This window comes from Stegastes partitus, unplaced genomic scaffold (genome assembly GCF_000690725.1).
Source record: "Stegastes partitus isolate 25-593 unplaced genomic scaffold, Stegastes_partitus-1.0.2 Scaffold98, whole genome shotgun sequence".
NCBI classification, from domain to species: domain Eukaryota; kingdom Metazoa; phylum Chordata; class Actinopteri; family Pomacentridae; genus Stegastes; species Stegastes partitus.
In genome coordinates, this window is record NW_007577829.1 from 672,305 (window position 1) to 691,480 (window position 19,176).

The window sequence follows — 19,176 nt, forward strand, 5'->3', positions numbered from 1 at the left end:
CACACACACACACACACACACACGGAGCTGCAGTGTGAGCGCGCTGATGGAGAGGGGAGGGACGCGCACGGAGCCTCAGTGCAGCGCAGCGGAGAGCTTCAGTCACAGCGAGCTGTCTGAGCGCAGTGGAAGGACGCACTTTCCTCTGCGCTCCTGAAGGAAACAAACGCCTGGACAGTGGCGCACATCACACCCACGCGCACTCAGCAAACAAAAAAACACGCACAGTTAAGGACACCGTACTGAGAAGATTTGTTTGGGAGTCCAGGATCCAGGAATTTTTACGCAAGTCATGGCATTTGTTTGGAAACTACACGCTCTGTTGGAGACAACTAATTCACAAAGATGAGACGCCGAAGTGTGGCTCGACAACATCCAGCGGTTCTGTGGTCCTCTCAGGTGGGACAAAGTCCGGGAAGCTGCCGCGCGTCTCACCCCAACAGAGCCACAAGCGTCTCTCCGGTCACCTTCTGAAATGATGTCTTGTGGCGACGTGCGCCAGCGTGCGTGTGAGTGACTGACCGATAGTGTTTCTTTGAGAGAGAGGAAGGGAGGCTGGATAGAAACAGCAGCCAGGATCTCAGGCAGCGACACCCAGACACCCAGAGCAGCCGTCTCGCCTCTCCCCCAGCTCCTCAGACCCATGCAGGATGCCCGGAGAGCGCCGGGGAGTCCTGGTCCAGCTCAGCCCGAGTTCATGACGCTCTGGGCCGCCTCGTCATGCGTCTCTTGCCCGAGCCCAGCGCACAGTCCCTCCGACTCCTCTTCCTCTTTATCTTCGTGATGGGGGTGACCCCTTCCCCGGCTCTCACAGCCGGCTGCCCGGACAGATGCGTGTGCGACGACCAGCTGGTGGTCCAGTGCGCCGGGCAGGATCTCACCCAGTTCCCCAACGACCTGCCTCTGGCCACCCGGCAGCTCATCATCTCCAACAACCGCATCGGGGACCTGCCGGCGCTGCAGCTCAACTACCTGTCCGATCTGGTCTATCTGGATTGTAGCAACAACTCGCTGACAGAGATCTCCGAGTCCACCTTCGGGAACTTGCGGAAACTCGCTTACCTGGACTTGTCGTTCAACACCCTGCTGCAGATCGAGGACCGGACTTTCGGGCCGCTGGCGTCTCTGGTGATGCTCCGGCTGACGGATAACCCGAGTCTGGGGGAAATCCACCCGGACGCCTTCTCGGAGAACATGGCTCTGCAGGTGCTGGATGTGAGTCGGAACAATCTGACGGCCCTGAACATCAGCAGCCTGATCGCCCTGCCGGCTCTGCGCTCTCTGGGGCTCAGCGGAAACCCCTGGAGGTGCGACTGTGACACGGAGGACCTCTGCCTCTGGGTGCAGATAGAGGGGTTCAAGTTCCAAGGTGAGGATGGATGAGAGGTTCAGCACATGTAATATCATACAAAACAGTAATTTAAGTGGAAAAAAAATACTTTTCATGTGACTTTTTAATGTTTCTGGCAGCTGCAGCACAGAAAAAAAAATCCTGCATCTTTAGCTCAAATTTGGCACCTTCAAGTCCACACGGTGTTCCTGTTTCAGTGGGAACAGCGAGGCCTCTTTCAGGTGGTCTCTTGCATGTTTGGCTCTAGTTTCCTGGCAAATAAACAAACTGTTTGCCTGCGACGTCTATGAGCCAAAGACGCTCCAAGGTCTTATCATTTGTTATTGTCACATCAGCTCATTTAGATAATTTGATTGTGGGCGCTTGGTCAATTTAGATCCCGATGGTGGACCGCTTATTGCTTAATTTTCTGGATATGTGCATATTCCCCCATGTGTGCACAGATGCAGAGGCAGATGCAGTCTCTCTTTCTCGCTCTCTCTCTCTCTCTCTGTGGAAAGCACACTTCAGAGCTAATGGTTTGACCTCAGAGTCAGAGCAATCTGAAGATTTCCTTCCCCTGCTCTCCTCCCTGCAACGCAATCCCTTCAAGCCGCCCTTCACGTCTCAATAATATCTCAAGTTTATCCCCCCTAACAAGTCGGTTGCAGTTACCTGGAAAGCGGCGGCAACCTCGGCCCTTAAACTGAGAGGGATTGAATTAGAGTGACCCGAGAAATCGACTGAGACCCGTGACCTTTTCGGAGAGGACAAGCTCAGATGATCTTTGGTGGTAAATGTTAATTGAGCTAAGCTGTGAGCAGGTGAACTGGGTTAGGTCCGGTAACAATGTGGGTGTTGCTGATAATAGCCGTCTTTCAGTCTGTGTCGATCCTGCCGCTTTTGTCTATCTTGGTCCTGAAGGCAGAGATAATGCTGAGAGGATGATTGTGTCCTTTTGTACCTCTGTGTTTTCTGCACACACACACATAAACACACACTCTAATGCACCTGGGTGTTCTCCCGTAGCCGTATGCTTCGGCCCTTCAGTCCAGATGGTTAATGATGGCACTCAAAGAAAAAAAAAGCTGGACTCCTATGCTCCCGCTAAGGACAGCCAGTACGTGTGTGAAGTGTGTAAAGAGTGTTTGTGTGTTTGAGAGTGACTCACCCCATTTAAGTGTGAGTCAGTGTGAGATCTGGAGGTTGGGGAGGGGAGGGGGGAGACCCCGAGGCCGGGACCTGTGGAAAACAGGAGTGAGATTAAGGGAAGGGGAGCTGGAGAGGAGGGCCACTCGAAGACGGCAGCTCCACCTTCACTTTTACAACTGAAGAACCCTTGAAAACTGCAATCTGCACACTCGTACCGCACACACGCTACACATTTTCTGCAACAAAATTAGAACAAATACTCCAGCAGAAGGGCTTTTGAATCCTAAGTGACACAACCCGACACCCACAGCTGTGCCACCGTGCATCAAAGACACCTGCATCGGTTTAAATCGGAGCTACGATTTGTCATCGCACCAGAGTTTACGAGTTGTGACCGGTGGGGTTTGGACTGTACTCTGATGCACTCATAAACAGCCACAGTAACCAGTTAAACCAAGTGAACGGGGTCAAGTGTGAGTCTTAGAGCATGTTTCTGTGGTTGTGAACGCCTCCCGATCTGACTGCAGGGCCGTGAGTCGAACGTACAGAGATTCCAGCTGTCGCTACATCTCAGCGTGAATGTGAATCAGGTGCATGCAAGTGTGGGTGTTCGCGAGTCGCATGGTAACTAACTCGTTCATACGGCTGCTGATGGTTGTAATTAGTGCTCGGATTGACTGAAACACCTGGTTTGGTGTGATTCATTTAGTTGCCTTGTGTTTCTGTTCCAGGTTTTGTGTCTTTTGTGAGCCCGTCTGCGCTCGGTGAGTTGTTTACTTTGCGTCGGGTGTGCGTTACTCAGAAAGGTTAACATGACTTGACCCCGGCAGTCGCTGAAGTCAAAACGCAGCTTCAGGAAAGCTGTGAGGTGTGCAGCTGCTTTTCAGAGTGTGATAAAGTAAAGCAAGAGAAGAAACGGCAGCAAAGAAATAGTCACAAAACGTCTTTATTATCGAGTCTGAGCTGGTGAATCGGACGGTCTGGTCATGTGGTCGATGTAAAGAGGCTTTTCAAGTTGGATGTTTCTTTGTGAACTGATCCTGAACTGACCCTGAAAGATGTTCAAGGTTTAAAATAACAATGATGTAAGAACTTCTTTCTAACTTAGACAAATGATATAAAAAAGAAAGTTCAGGTTCAGAAGCTCCTTTGTAAACAGCTGTTATTTTAAAAACAAGAGTGAAAATTAGAGGAAAGAGAGAAAAGGGGAAAAAAAGTCAGCTGAAGTTAAATTTACAATGTAAAAAGGCTGCATGTAAAGTTAAAGGACAAACTACCCTCCACTTACTAAAGCAAAACATTTGTGGCAGATTTGCAGCAAAGACGTTAGTTTGCCAAAAAAATACTGGAACGAGTTTGGCTGTGTTGGCTGCAAGAGACAAACTTCAGGAAGTATTCTGGCAATAATGAGAAGTTTATAGAGTTATAGAGTTATAGAGTATATAGAAGTTTAAAAGAAAAAAGTTGATTTCTACACACATGAATCACCTTTGCATTGATTTATTTATACGTTTTTGACCCCAAGGTTTGTATGAAACATTGAATAAATGAATGCAGAGGTGTAACGTGTGTATAAATGGACTTTTTCAATATGTTGTGTATGTGTTGGGTATTAGGGATCAATGTTTTGCCACCAAAGTTTTCCAGTATTTTCAATACAATTCTGGTAAAAACATGTCCCATTATTGGCAAATGTCATTTTATGTTATGCAAAAATTAGCGTTTTTTGGCAATAATTTGGCATTATACATAGTTTTTGACCTTTCTATAAACTTGTGGCAGCATTGCTAAAGTTTAACCACCATTGTTTGCCAGAAATATGTCAACTCTGGAGCTCCTCTCTCCATTATTTAGCATTTTAGCATCTTTCAACCGACTATTTTGGTTTTACTGCCTCCAACCTTTGCTTCACTCTCACTGCTCTCACTAGCATTGTTTCAGGCTTTAACAAGTATCTGTTTTTCATCCAAAAAAAAAAGAGGAAAAAAACTTTAACAAACCTACTATACACTATATTTGCTGAGCGCTAAGTGTCAGACTGACAAAGCTGGCAACAGTGATAGCTAGTAACAAACAGAGTCACATATTTTGTTGTTTAACAGCTTTTAGCAGGTTAATAGAGACCAAAATAGAGCTAAAACAAAAAATATTTCAAGTGAATATTGGACTTATTTTCATGAACAGACACCTGAACGAATGTTGCTTCATATCTGAATGTGTGAACAAGCAATAATTTGCTAGCATGTTAGCATTAGCCACCTACCAAAGCTACAACATGTCGGATTGTTGGTTCGCATGAGCCAAATGTCCAGAGGGCAAAAACTGAATAAAGTATCTTTAAAGAGAAGCAGAAAATGAATGGACAAAGAAAATACCAAAATTATTACATTAACTTCACTTAATTAGTTGCTTTGTTCATTATTGTGCCCCAACTACATAGATTTATGTCATCAAAAAATAACGCTGCAGTGGTGAAATGTTTAAGAGACATGAACATAACGACTTACATTATACTGCAACCAAACTTCATTACAGAATTGTTTTTATTTTTATAAGGCTTTTGCTGTCAAAGAAGTTAACTTTAACATGTAAACAAACAGAACTATGGTTTCAAATAAACTTTATACACTGTAAAAATGTATTTGAGCTGTAGTTAGACTTAGAAAAAATGTATTATTTCAAATGAATCTCATTTATCTTTTTATATTGGTGATGGCATTTTAGTTTTGTGGATTCTACTAACTTTAGACTGGTATTTAAATTTCTGCCGAAGTGCGACAGCGAGGTTTACTGCTCCTTTCTGATGCCTTGACATTTCTTTGGTATTTTTCTGCTGCAACTCAACTGCTGTTTTCTTCGGGTCATATTACAGATTAAAGGAAAGGAAAAAAAAACATTAACAATCATGACAAAATCATGTTTTACATTTTACATTTAGGTGAAGCAAATACTTAAGTTGGAACAACTGGAAACTTTGAGTTGACTTTACTTAAAATTTAGTTGCATCAATGCTTATTTAAGAGGAGTCAAATATCTTGGTTATTTGATTCCACTCAAGTTAATTTAAACTTCAGTTGTGGTCACCAGTTGAAGCAACTTGGACTGGTACAACAATTCTTTTTTTTGTTTGCTTGTAGGTGCATACATCATTGAGTAAAATATACGTCATATCAATACCCCCATGATGTGCTTCAAAAACATACCAATTATCAATTCCCAGTAGTCGGGGAACATACTGTCTCTTATCATAATGGAATTTCCTCTTGTTCAACAACCCGTTGTACTCACCGTAGGTTGATTCTGACAAGTGCCTCGGCTAAATACACAGAATGTAAGTGGCTTGTCCTGCTCCGGGCTGGCAGAGTTTGTGGTGTTATGGCTCCGGTGTTGGGGAAAGTATTTCTGGCTGCTCGTCAGTGCCCTGGACAGCTCGCAGGTCCGAGGCAAAGAGCCAAGGCAGGGGGCCACGGATGGGGCAAATGTTAAATATTCATAAAAAGAGACAGAGAATCAAGAGTTCAGCAGGTTCAAAGAAAAACGGAATGAAAGAAGTGTTTTTTCAAACAATCAGAATTGATTCGCCTTTAATGAAAGTGAATCTTTGATTGCTGGAGAGATGAGACGAAAGGAGAGGCCCGAGTAGAGCAGCAAAAGAAAAGAGATAAGACGGGAAGGGCTGGACAAACAGATTAAAATGGATTCGGATACAGCGAGGGGGGAAACGAAGAAACAGACAGGCTATCTGTCGAGGAGTTACCAATCGTCTGTGCCCCAGATCTGTCACTCAAATCCATTAAAACATTTATTATGACAAGGAGGCATCGATTCAATTTAATACAGGTAGATGATACATTATTTATCAGCTGGAACCATTCCTCAGACCCATCTGGTGCGGGAGAAGCATATCGAATTCAACTGGTGTACTTGTGTAGCGCGGCCTGTATGTATTTTTATGTCTCCGTGCATTTCGCGGGGTGAGCTCAGGAACCAAGATTGATGTGATGCTTGTGTGGGTGTGTTTGTGATGTGATCACCTGAGGCACAGATAGCTCAGGTGTTTGTGTGCACGGCTGTGTGTGTGTGTATATATGTGTACTGTACGTGCATGTGTGTGTGTGTGTGACCGACCAATATGCAAGCCAAGAGAATAAAATTGGAAAAGAGAGAAAGTGGAGAGTGTGAAGATGACAGAGCAAAACTAAAAGAAATAAAAAGGACGTCAAAGAAGAGGGGAGTGATAAAGGCTGAAGGGGAGACACGGAGGGAGAATAAATGCAAAGAGTGGGAATGAAAAGTGGTAGGTGATAAAGAGAGCGAGACTGATAAGACGAACCGATAGAGGAGAGAGAGAGAGAAAGAGCTGTTGCTATCTGACCTTCACTCTCTCTCTCTCTCTTCACTCATCCTCCGCCAGAGGAAGAAGGGATCATATGGAGAAATGATGGAAAGGAGGATGGTGGTAATCTGACTAATGCCGTATTTGAGAGGAGAGGAGTGTGAAGGCGTGTGTTATTCAGCCCTAGTGGATGTGATGGAGAAAAGGTCAGCTATTCTTAGTCTTCGCCAACCCCGGTATGATGCGTTTAGCTGGCTAAACGGCCAGATATTCGAGCTTCGTTGGGAGAGGAGGGAGTCCCGAAATGTCTTTTATATCGCAGGCTTCTGGAGAAGTTTGGAGATCAAAACATGTCTGGGTGGTTTAATTAAAGCATGAGACAATATGGTTGAAAAGTTAGTTATGGTACAACCATCAACAAAAGTAAGTGTTGTTGAAATGGTTATAAGAAAAAGTTTTGTAGAGTCAAATTATAGGAAACAACAACATTCTTCAGTACTTTCTTTGCTGACTTAAAGTAGTTTTTAGGCATTTTCTGCTCCTGTCGCATTTGTCACTGCAACATAAAGTCCTGCACGTCTGTGGAAGCAGTGCAACAATGGCTAGAGGTAGAAAATTCAAAAATGTCTTCTGTGCAGTATGAAACTTAAAATATCAAAAATCATTAAAACAAAGTAAAAAAATTAAAGTTACATTCTTTTTTTTCTTTATTTGCCTTACAAATATTGAAGAAGAAAACCGAAATCAACATGTACAACATTTTTACAAGTGCCCAGAAGAATCAGAATCAGAATCACAGTCCTTTTTATTGTCATTATGCATACATTTCCATACACACAACGAAATTTCAGTCAGGAGTCTCGGATTTCAGCAAAAGAAAATGGAATAAATAGACTTCGACAACCAAGTATAAACACAAATAAGAACGTATAAGCAAAAATAAGAAAGTAGAACACGAATAAAAAAGTATAAATACAAATACTCAAATATGAATAAAAATATTCTAAAAAGAAAAAGTGCAACAGCGGAGAAAGAAAGCAGAGATCTCTGAGCCACTACATGCACCCGCACCGCCATCTTGTCTAAAACCCAGATGCCTACAGATGTCACCAACAATATCTACTCCATATCCTATAGATTTTTTACTACTGACAGTTTTAATTTGCTCCCATCTGCTCTGTGTAAACACTGCCTGCAGTTCAACCCACTTCAACTGAAGAGTCCCTGAATGTTTGTCATGAGACTGTTGGTCACAGCTGACATCATGGATGCACCTTGGAGCTCAGAATATTTAGGTTTTTTTTTACAGAATCCGGTTGAAGTAAAAGATTTATTTTTGACAACTTTGTATATGAAATATGTAGAATAATGTGATTTTTACAAAATGTTGCGATCTTAAGCTTAGATTTGGATATTTTTCAGACACAAGCTACAAAAGATCATCAAATGGCAAACACCTGAGACAGTTCTTTGATAAATAACTGGATAGAAATAAACACAGATAGACTACAAAATTAAAACCACCTGACTGGTGCTCGGTCTCTTTTGTGCTTCTGACCTGTCGGGGTGGAAACACTGAACCTCTTGGCATGTCCTGTAATGTCTTGCACTGGGAATTTGGCAGTGGATCTTTTGGCTTCTGTGGATCGGACTTGTTCTGGTGCATCCGACCGATGCTCCACTGGTTTGAGACCTGGGGAGTTTGGAAAGCAGGTCAACACCTTGGGCTTTTTGTTGTGTTTCTCAAGATGTTACTCAGCAGTATTTTTGTGTCGTCCTGCTGGAGGAGGCTGCTGTATGTTGTTTGGGTTGTCATTGGAGGTGTGCTTGGTCTACAGTCGATATTAAGGTCTGTCATACATGTTAAGTAACATCCACATGAATACCAAGACTCAAGGGTTCCCAATGGAATATTTTTATATTGTAAAGAGATGATCCATTTCAATGTCTCACAGAAAAAATACCAGAGGTAAATCATTTGAATGCTTGTTGGGTTCTCGATGTTTCGATAAGAACCACATATGACTTGGTTGTATGAAGGAAAAACACAAGTTTACAGCAAACTTTCAGCAGTTCTTACCTCAAATTTCTTCTGCACGCCACAGAATCGGTGCTCAACAGGCAACTTTGACAGCAAACACAAGGAAATCAGTGCCGATTATGATCACATGATAGCTTTTTTGAGTTAGCTGCTTCTGCCTGGAGGTCAAGGTCACCTGCAGAGGAGCAGCACAGGAGCAGCAGTGAAGAGATAAACCAGCAGGGTGGCTGGTTAAAGAGGCTTCACTCAAGGTTGTGCGTCTGAATGCTGGTGTCCTTGCATGTTTGTGTATACATGAAAATAATATATAACACTAGCAGTCACCTAGATTGAGGGTATTAGGGGATGCTTGCCTCGACAGCTTCCAGCCTCCCCCTCCATATGAGACCACAACCATACTGATTACCATATGCATTGGCATAATTAATCTGCTTATAAATAGCTCTGTTCACAGTTCACAGGACGGCCTCTCTGCCCCGCAGGTTAATACCTCACAGCTCTGATCATGTTTGAATATAATGTGAACGTACAGGAACCTGCATTCTTAATCCTTTAAACCGCAGACGTCTCCTTGTGTGTTTGCCTTCGCCCTGTATGAAAGGAAAAGCCTGGAAAAACTGCTCTGCTGCTCGTTGCTCTTTAACGTATGCGAGCGTCAGAGAGGAGGGAAACGCAGGGAAGTTCATAAAAGAGTCAACAATGTTTCTCAGCAGCATCTCGGCCCTCCGTTAGCTCCTCCTCCAGGGAGGCGATGAGCCCTCTTCTCTGTCAGTGTGTCAGTGCTGCGCTTGGAAACCATCCAGCCGAAGAATCTATGCATCCAGCTGATGATTTGACACGGAGACTGTATCAGTGAGTCGCAGCAGCAGCAGCAGCAGCAGCAGCCACTCACGCACACTGATGATTACAGATGTATGCGCACACATAAACATCACCATTCATGCTCACTGGGTTGCTTGATTGTGCATTCTCTTTTGAATAAAATCCCCATTCAGGATTCCTGGAGAGCTCTGCTGTGTTTAGCGCTCACTTTTATCTGCCTGCATGTGTAAATAAGTAAGGTGGTACATGCTTAATACTCTGATTGCTGCTGTTTATTTCCTCCGGTACTATTTTTATCTTTACAGCCTCTGGCCGGGAGTGTGTCACTGAGCTGCAGGACTTTGTGTCCGGTCAGCGGCATGCTTCGCGACAAAGCCTGCATCGTGGCACACTGACACCACTGACCGTAGCCCTGGTAATATTATCATAACACGGTGACATCATGCACAGACAGATGACCACCGCACTCCTGTCCTGCTGCCGGTTTAAAAGGCAACAAAAGTGATGTCTCACCACCTTCAATACCACAAAAATCTAACTGCAGGCTGAAATAAAACGTTTGTCACAAAGATTAATGTCGTCTAATTCAGATGAGATGATCTCATCACAAAAAGGGCAGCAGGGCTTGCTATCCCGTATCCATCTAACGCTGCAGGGTTTTCTCAGCTCGTGCTCGCTGGAGGTGGAGAATTATGGAAACTGCAGTGCAGCATAAGCATGCAAAACCGGTGAATTCTTTGAGGCTGCAGCAACTGTCCCGAAACTGCTGGAATTAGACTGCACATTCAAGCTACTCTGCAGGAACAAAGAGGACACACACATCTCTTTATCTGCTACTCCCACACTCCCTTTTTTTCTCTCTCTGAGTTTCTCTCACACACAAATGCACACAGACACACACACAGACGCACACTGCATAACCTGAAAACGTCCTGTAGTCTCGTTGCTCCTTTTGCAGTCTCATGAGTGCTGCACATACAGACGCTTAGAGAAACTTTATGACTCTCAAAGAGGCATAATGAACAGCATAAGTGGAGGAACAAAGGTAGAAGTAGGATCCATTTTAGCTGATGTAGATGTTCCCAAGTTTTGAATAATTGAAAAGATTTCAAAGCTATTTTTCCAAAAGGATATGCTTTTAAATTAAACAGCATCTGTTGAAAGAAGAAAGCAGATTCCCATTCTGTTAAAGCTGGCGTAGGCAGTATTTCTTTGGCATTAGTGGACAAAGATTCCATAATAATTCTTTAGCATTTTGTAGTTCAAGTGGTCATGTGGCACAAGGGGATGAACAAGATCACATTCACTCCAGAGAGTTGGGTTTAAACTCCATGTGAAGTCACAAGTTGACTTTTTTTTTTCTGCCTGCTGCAGCTTTAGAGCAGTAAAAACAGTCTGTGGTTTAGTCAAGGTTATGAACTGCAGGATTTTTTTTTTATCCCTTAAATACTGGACTTGAAAACTAGAGTATTATGACTTCAACCGTATTCAATCAAAGTGTCAGGACATGTATTATTGCAGACAAGATTCGGCAAAAGAAACAGGGACTGTGAAAAACAGGGACAACTGAAAATGTCAAGGGCATTGTGCCAGACTGATGTCTGAGTGGTTTCCCAGGCTGAGTGATGGGTTGAGTGAGAAAACACTGAGTGACAAAGAAACAGACGGTGAAGGGAGACTGAATGCAGAGTGAATCATCCTGGCTGCCACCTTTTTTTTCCCCCCCGGTGTTCTCTAATAATACTCGCGTTATTTTCTATATTTTTGATTGTGGGAAGCTTTCATGAGTTGTCTGTAAAACGTAGCAACAAATGTTCAGGAGAAATAGATTTGCAGTAAGAAATTAAGACTTTTCCCCTCCTCTGGGTTTGGTAGACTAAAAAAACACACCCAGTCCAGATCTGAGTGCTTACTGTCTGCCTTCTGGTCTGATTCTGTGGTTTGAATACACGCTTAACTTGGTGCAGCCTGAACCTGAATCAAACCAGTTTAAATACAGGTTTCTATGTTTGACACTCACTAGCTATGCATTAAAGTGAGATCTTGGAACATTTGAGAGACAAGAAAACAACATAACTCTTGAATGCAACAAAACTCACAAGCTAATTTCCACAAACTGCCGGTAACTGCTGTACATTACTGAGTCAATGTACAGATTCTGTTCTCCTCTTGGGTTGTTTTGATGTTCTAAGCATTTTTATTATTTCCAGTTTTTCGAGATATATTTAGCAAGATCTGTGACATTCGGTTTTAGAAGCAGTGCCAAATAAGTTTTGCATTTGGTAGGAATTTAAAATGTTGACACAAAATCAAAATGTGGTTCTATGAAAGTGAAAACTAGTGAAGGTAACAGTTTGTGTAAATTGAAGATTCCTTGTTCGGGTAGAAATTTTCTCAATAATTTGATTACTGTAAAATATTCAAGAACTGTTTAGCTGCAAATAAGCCTCATTAGACTCATGGAAGACACAACTTTCAACCTAATCCAGCAGAAAATAGGTCACTGGTGAGGCTTAGAAGAAATCATTAAAAAAAAGTGGTGAAATTCTGTTTTGAGGGCTAAACATAAAAAATATAACTAAAGACAGCATGTAGAGCAAAGGTTTAGGATTGTGCAGGGTCCCAAGAACTCAAAGTTTCATTCCAGGCATTGATTCAACCCCTAAAAGCTCGTCTTTGCTAATCAAAACTACATATTTATACTTTTTTCTCCATGAAAATAATCCCTTCCTACTCTGAAAAGCTTAAATGTAACTACTTTTAGAATGTGCAGGTGCTCTAATATATTTTAAAAAACACTTTATGGTCATGTTAACTAGTTAGAAAACTTACTTTATTATAAGTTTTCGCAACAATTTTTCAAGAAAATCCACGACATTAACAGCCATAGTTAGATAAGGTGGCCTGAAATCTCCCAAAAGTTAAATAACGTTGCATCGGGAAGATGCAGTCGACTTTACAGATTCCCTTCACTGGACTCCAACAGCATTCTGTAGAAGTTGCAAGTACAGCTTTTTTTTTTCTTCTTCATCCAAAGTAGATTTAAACTAAGAGCAGCACTTTAAATTCATTTCAGACATCAATGATATAAGGGCGAAATGATCACTGAGAAAAGAATCTGGCTTAAGATGCGGCTTAACTGGTCTTACGACTAATCCATCTGTCTGGGACGCCCCAAGCTGTGGGTGAAAAAACAAGCTTTGGGACAGACGAGGTTTTCTCGTTTTACCTGCGTTTAAAATCATTTAGAGAGGGCCCAAAATGCAGGACACAAGAGGGAGGTTCAAAAAAAAGGGGGCTTTATTTATAAAAACACAGGCTGATGAAGAATCCAGGGCGCAAAGTTAAAAGGTACAAGAAAAAACAAGACATAAGCTGTGAAATGCTGGAGGAACAACAGCACAAAGAACTGAGGCGAATGACGCAGGACACGAACGCAGATGAACTCAAAGTGAAAGATGGTGGACTATATATACGCACACAAAGGACTAATTAACTAATGGAACACATGTGTCACAGAAAACTGGCAGCAAAAACACAAAGGCAGCAACTCAAACAAACACCATGGCGACACCTGCCAAATCCTGGTGGTTCGGTTGTTTTTAGAGACCCGTCTTGACTTTCATCACACTTTTTTTTTCTTTTTTTTTTTGAGAGGAGACCAGGCGGCAGACGGCGACGTGCAGCCAAGAGCTGTGGATTTGCTCCAAGATGCACGAAACAGTGACCAGAAGAAGGAGGAAGGAGCTAGACCCAGATACCCCGAGGGACCTGTTGTGTGTCTGTGCAGCCGCTGATTGCGCCTTGCCGCTCCAGTATCCGGTTACCAATGTTACATTGAGAGAAATAATACACAGCGACCTGAATGCACGCACACATAGACAGCTTCACACCTGGCTGGAGGCGAGCTTGGCAGGGTAATGAGGCCTGAGCGGATCGGCTAGCCGGCCCAGACCGTCACAGATGGTGACAGAGAGTGACGGAGGGACAAGGCTGATACAGGGAGGGGAAGGAAAACAGAAAAATAACAAGAGACTGGCATCAGGAAGTTCACTGGAAGTCAGGTTCTCCAATGTATCAAGACCTCAGAGCAACGTAAGATGATAATGGGTCATTGAAGGGCACAGAAAAGATGCTAATAAACATAAAACAACAAAACTGGGGCAGCACATTTTGACAATAAAAATAAAAACAGCCAGAATGCTCATTCCCTATTACATTTTATTTGATAAATTAACAAAGAAATGACACCGAACCTCAGATTTTCCTTTGTAATATCCATTATAAGGTGTTGCCTCATTCCAGCAGTAGTGGAGAACAATCCCCGAGGTGCCAATAAAACCTGCTAATGCACATCTAACTTCTTTTAATGCGTTAAGAGAGACCCGTCTCCAGTTTCTGCAGCCCCTCTCCAGTACTTTTTGATAACTGGTTTCCACAAAGGAGAAACAAAAAAGCTTTTCCACATTAAAGCAATGGAAAGTGCCCACTTCGTTTTCATATTTGCTGAAGCTCCTAGGATTCATTTCTACACTTCCAGCAGTCATTATCATCCATGAGTCCCATTTTGGCCTGTTACACAGTGTAATAATGCCTGTGTATAAATTTGCGGTGTATAATTTTGCCCTTTGCACATCTCGCTGACCATGCAGCATTAGCACCGACACGTTTTTCCATTCTGTACGTCCTCTCCTCGGTGTTAATTTAGATCTCTTGTCCGCATTTTCTCTTGAACTGCAGAGCGTTAGCCACAATCTTATCAAAGACTGATCATATCTCAGTGCAAACAGCCTCAGATCGAGAAATATTTTCTTATCCTGAGCTGAGATGAGGACGAAGTAGAAGAAAACTAGTTTAAAAGTGTCTGCTGAGTGTGTTGCATCCATCTCCTTGGTTCATCTTCTCGTTGATCTGTTGCTACTGAACTACTTAACAGAAATGTTTGCACATCACTGACCGCTAATTCACATTATTACTTGCATAATGTTACACACTAATTCTGCCTGGACGGGGAAATGCTGTCAAATAAACACACATCACAGATATCGTGCTACAGAAGAGAATTCATTACGAAGACAGGCCCAGACAGCATCAGAATAAGTTTTCCTCTGCAGACTGACACAGAGCCCCCTGGTGAGGTGGTCATTTAGTCTGTATTGATCACTTTAACTTCCACTTTACCAAAGTGCACCGCACAGCTATTTGGATGTGCAATCAACTTGCATTGAAGTGTATTTAAACACGTTTCTTGATAGCAGAAAAAACTTATTTTTAACTGTTTCACCCACACATTTTCATTAAATTTCACATTATAGTTACAAACCAATCAACCAGAACTTTAAACCCGATTATCGTCCCCCTTGTGCCGCCAAATCAGCTCTGATCCATCCGGGCCTGGACTCCACAGACCTCTGAAGGAGTCGTGTGGTTTCTGGCATCAAAGACATCTTTTAAATTGCATGGCGGAACCTCTATGGATTGGGGCTGTTTTTCAGATGCTCGACTGGATTGCGATCTGGGAGAATTTAGAAGTCAAATCAACACCTTGGAGTCTTCATAATATTCTTCAAAGTATTCCTGAACAATTCTTGCAGTGAAGCAGGAAGCTTTATCCTACTGAAAGGGGCCAAGACCTGCCATGAAGGGGGTCTGTAAGATGCAAAAAATGCCAAGGTTTCCCTGGAGAACTTTGGCCAGAGCCTCTCATTGCCTCCACTGGTTGCTTTCCTCCCATCCTGCTGCCACCTCTCCTCCTGGTAAATGAGGAACACACCAGTCCATCCATATGATATAAAGGAAAGCATGATTCATCACAGGCCACCTTCTTCCAGTGTTCGACAGTCTACTTCTGACACTCCTGTGCTCATCGTAGCTGCTTCTGCTCTATCCAGGAGTCAGCATGGACCCACAACAAGCTGCTGTGACATCTTTTCGTCACAACCAACACTGGGGCTTTCAGCAGTCAGTGCTATGGTAGCTCTTCTGTGGGGTCCAACTACACGGGCCAACCCTCGCTTCCCGTGTACATCACTGATCGTTGGGCGCCCGTGACCCTGTCGCCGGTTTTTCTTTCCTCAGATCACTCTGATTGCTACTAACCACTGCAATACTCCACAAGACCTGGCATTTTGGAAATGCGCTGACCCAGTTGCGTAGCTATCAGAGTTTGGTCCTCGTCAAAGTCGCTCAGATCTTTTACGCTTGGTGATTTTCCTGCTTCCAACATATCAACTTCAAGAAGCGACCGCCGAACTGTCCCACCCTGTGACAGGTGCCGCTGTAACAAGATAACCAACGTCATTCACTTTAGCTGGTTTTAATGTTGTGGCTGATTGATGGACGTGTATTAGCAGTTAAAATAAAATACCATTAGAGGTGAAACAAAGTACATTTCTGCATGTACAGTGAAAAAGACATACTTTAAAAATACTTTAAATGCATCTTAGTTTTGTCTGAGCATAGCACAGTGAAGTACACTTAGTTGCATCACAGTGTAGCACCAATGATGTATCGTTAACATAAAAAGTATATTAAAAGTACATTAATCACGAGTGCATGGAAGTTATAGAAGTGTAATTTAATTTGAAGTGTACTCTTTCTTCTTCTTTTTTTTTTTCTTACCTGCGCAAAAGCCACATCGAACCCCTACAGACACGCTTCAAAAACCTTTTTCAAAACAACAAGTTTGCCGAACGGTTATTTTCAACCCTTAAGTCTGACTAATCTAATCAGCAGGCTAATCTGTCTCGTGGTTATCTCAGGGTTAAATCTGATGTGAGCACAATAAAACACTTAAGGATTTGTGAAGGATTTAGGTTCATTTGTGTGTGTGTGTGTTTAAGCCAATCATTTCCCTGCAGATCTCTTCTATCTCAGCCGCTGCTCCTGCAAAAGCCCTGGCAAGTAGTCTGAGAAGTATAGATCATATCTGACCGTTTCCTCCATCCTTCCCCCATTGCTCATTTCCATGCTCAGACCTTTAGCTTTATGGGTAGATGACTGCAGTTTAATTAACATTGTTAGCAGTAATAATCCATCAGAGGGCAGGACTGCGGCCAGATTCCTCTCTCATCTTCACGTTATCCGGTGCTCCTCTTTAAGTGTGCAAATGTTTCCAAATTGCTCTTCTTGTCTGCATTTGTTTGCCTTTTTCCTCTCCGTTTGTCTCTCTGCTTTGTGCCGTTATCTGTCTCCCTACTCTCTCTCTCTCTCTCTCGTCTCGGTCGGCCTGTCTATCTCTTTTTCGGCTCTCTCATCTCACTCATTGTTCCCTGCTTGGAAAGGAAAAAAAAAAAAACTTCTGCCCTTTCTGGAGAGTACAAACGCAATTAAGCATGCAGGGGAGGGTTGGAGGGAAGGAGCATGGGAATTAGCAGCGCTGCTAAAAGTCAGATGAACTGATAGAAAACTGTACTGTACCCTGCCGCCTTCTTGTTTCTGATCACACCGTCAGATGCATACAGAGCGTCCCTTCTCAGCGCCCTGCATTCGCGCTAATTGATATACATGAGGGTACTGTATATGCTAATGCTGCAAAGTCACTGTAGCAGAATGCAGGAAGGTGCGACAAGCACTGCCCAAGTGTTTTCCTGAATCCCGTCCGGCTTCAGACCCTGACCTTTGACCTCACCGTTGCAGGCGTTCAAACCCCCGTAAATAAACCTTTCTGTGTGGTCGCCTTGCTCGCCTAGGCTGATTATCATATTCCTCATTACGAGCAGCAGCTGTTTTGTCAGGAAAAACACTCATCTCCTTATCTCTCAGGCTGCCGCGCCGTGATTTGTTAGCGGATATTGATGTGCAGCTATGGGGGAGGCGGGAGGGCTGATGCGTCGTAGGATCGCAGTCTCGTCACCTTTCTGAGCACGTGTGTGTAGCATAATAATGTTTCCATGTCCTAGACACCAAAGACCCACATTACTCAGAGGAAATCTATAGTGTCTCTCGGGATCCTTTATCGCAAAAGGTTATCACTGCATTGTTAAAAGCTGTGTGCGTTGTTTTTTCGATGGGTGCACACCTTTACCTCCTTAGTAATTACATTTTTTCCCCCCTTTTCTCTCCTCATGCTCTGCCCTTCAGCCACATCCGTATACACTGATAATTCTCTCTCTTTATATCTCTCCTCATTAATCTCCTCTTTCATTACTCTCCAGATGAGGGCCAGACGGTTTGCCACAATCCCCCGGAGCTGGCGGGCCAGCGGCTGGCGGAGGTGGGCATGCAGCTGCGGGCGGACTGCCACCAGGGCCTGGGCTACTGGGACTACCTCTTCTTCATCGCCATCGGCTTCGTCATCTTCTCGGCCGGCACGGTGTCGGCCTGGGTGATGGGCGTGCTCATGGTGCTGTACGAGCGCTACAGCAAGCGGAAGAGCGAGGAGCTGGACAGCGATGACGAGGACGATAGGGGAGGGATGGGAGGCGGGGGAGGAGGAGGAGGAGGGAACCAGGGTAACGGGGATCTGAGCAAGCCTGGCATGCAGGTGTGATGGACTGACGTGGAAGGAGGGATGGATAACGCGAAAAGACAGAGAGGGAGGAAGCAGGAGCGATGAGGAGGAGACCAAAGGCTCCGCTACGAACAAAGATCTGCCTGTCTCTCTTTGTTACCGATTTAGATATTTGCAATATGCTCCTTAACATATTGGAAAGCGAGTGTGTGTGAGTGTGAGAGTGTGTGTGTGAAGAGAGACAGACAGAGACAGCAATAAGGATGCTTTCACTTCAGGAGAACAGAATGACCTCTGAGAATATTGCGAGCAATAACCCCCCCACACACACACAAACACACACACACACACACACACACACACACACACACACACACACACACAACCACACACACGTATATTCAGCGTAACCACTCGAGAGTCTACGGAGCCGCCGGCTTCTCTGAGTGGGTGGACGTACCTGCATACTATGTAAAGTGCTCTTGAGTAACACCCTGTAAATGATGATTATAACAAGAAACACGTTCGAACACACGCAGCGCATCCATACAAAACACATCAGAGGGCGTTAGTGGGGGTCACAAAGAGAGTGATGCCTTATCTCTGCTGCAGTTAAACGGGGAAGCTAGCACGTTTCAGTGTTAAAATGTGAATTTCCTGAATGCCTTAAGGCACCTGAAGCAGTCAGCAGTCACTGTTGTATCAGAGAGCAAAACCGCACGAGCAGATAGGACACACTAATGTGAATGTACAAACTAACAATGAAGTAGAATTCACAGGAGTTTAACACACACAACTAGTTTGGGGAGTTGGTGGTCCAAGTGAGTTGGACTTTTTAAGTTAAAAAGGCATCCTGTGGAGTTTCTTTTAGCTACTGGTGGTTCTGTGGAGACATATTTTGCTTTGTAGGTGCTGCTAAAGTGATGCTGGTTTAAAATGATTTGAATAAGTGAGCACACGCTTTAAAAGTGTGTACACCTCAAGGATATGAAGGAATTAAATATCATGAATTCTGAATGTAAAACTTAACTGTTCTTTGCTGA

The 19,176-nt window shown here is 43.7% G+C and overlaps 1 protein-coding gene across 1 annotated transcript; it reads left to right on the plus strand.

The window, feature by feature from the left end:
* Nucleotides 1–720: 720 nt before the first annotated feature.
* On the plus strand, nt 721–18,172 carry lrrc52 (leucine rich repeat containing 52). Its single transcript, XM_008277485.1, has 2 exons — nt 721–1,369; nt 17,838–18,172. The coding sequence occupies exons 1-2, from the start codon at nt 721–723 to the stop codon at nt 18,170–18,172; spliced, it is 984 nt and encodes a 327-aa protein (XP_008275707.1).
* The last annotated feature ends 1,004 nt before the right edge of the window (nt 18,173–19,176 follow it).

Coding starts and splice junctions, on each gene's coding strand:
- lrrc52 (XM_008277485.1), top strand. CDS start 721: ATGCGTCTCTTGCCCGAGCCCAGCGCACAGTCCCTCCGACTCCTCTTC. Junction 1,370..17,837: donor AGAGGGGTTCAAGTTCCAAG/GTGAGGATGGAT, acceptor ATTACTCTCCAG/ATGAGGGCCAGACGGTTTGC.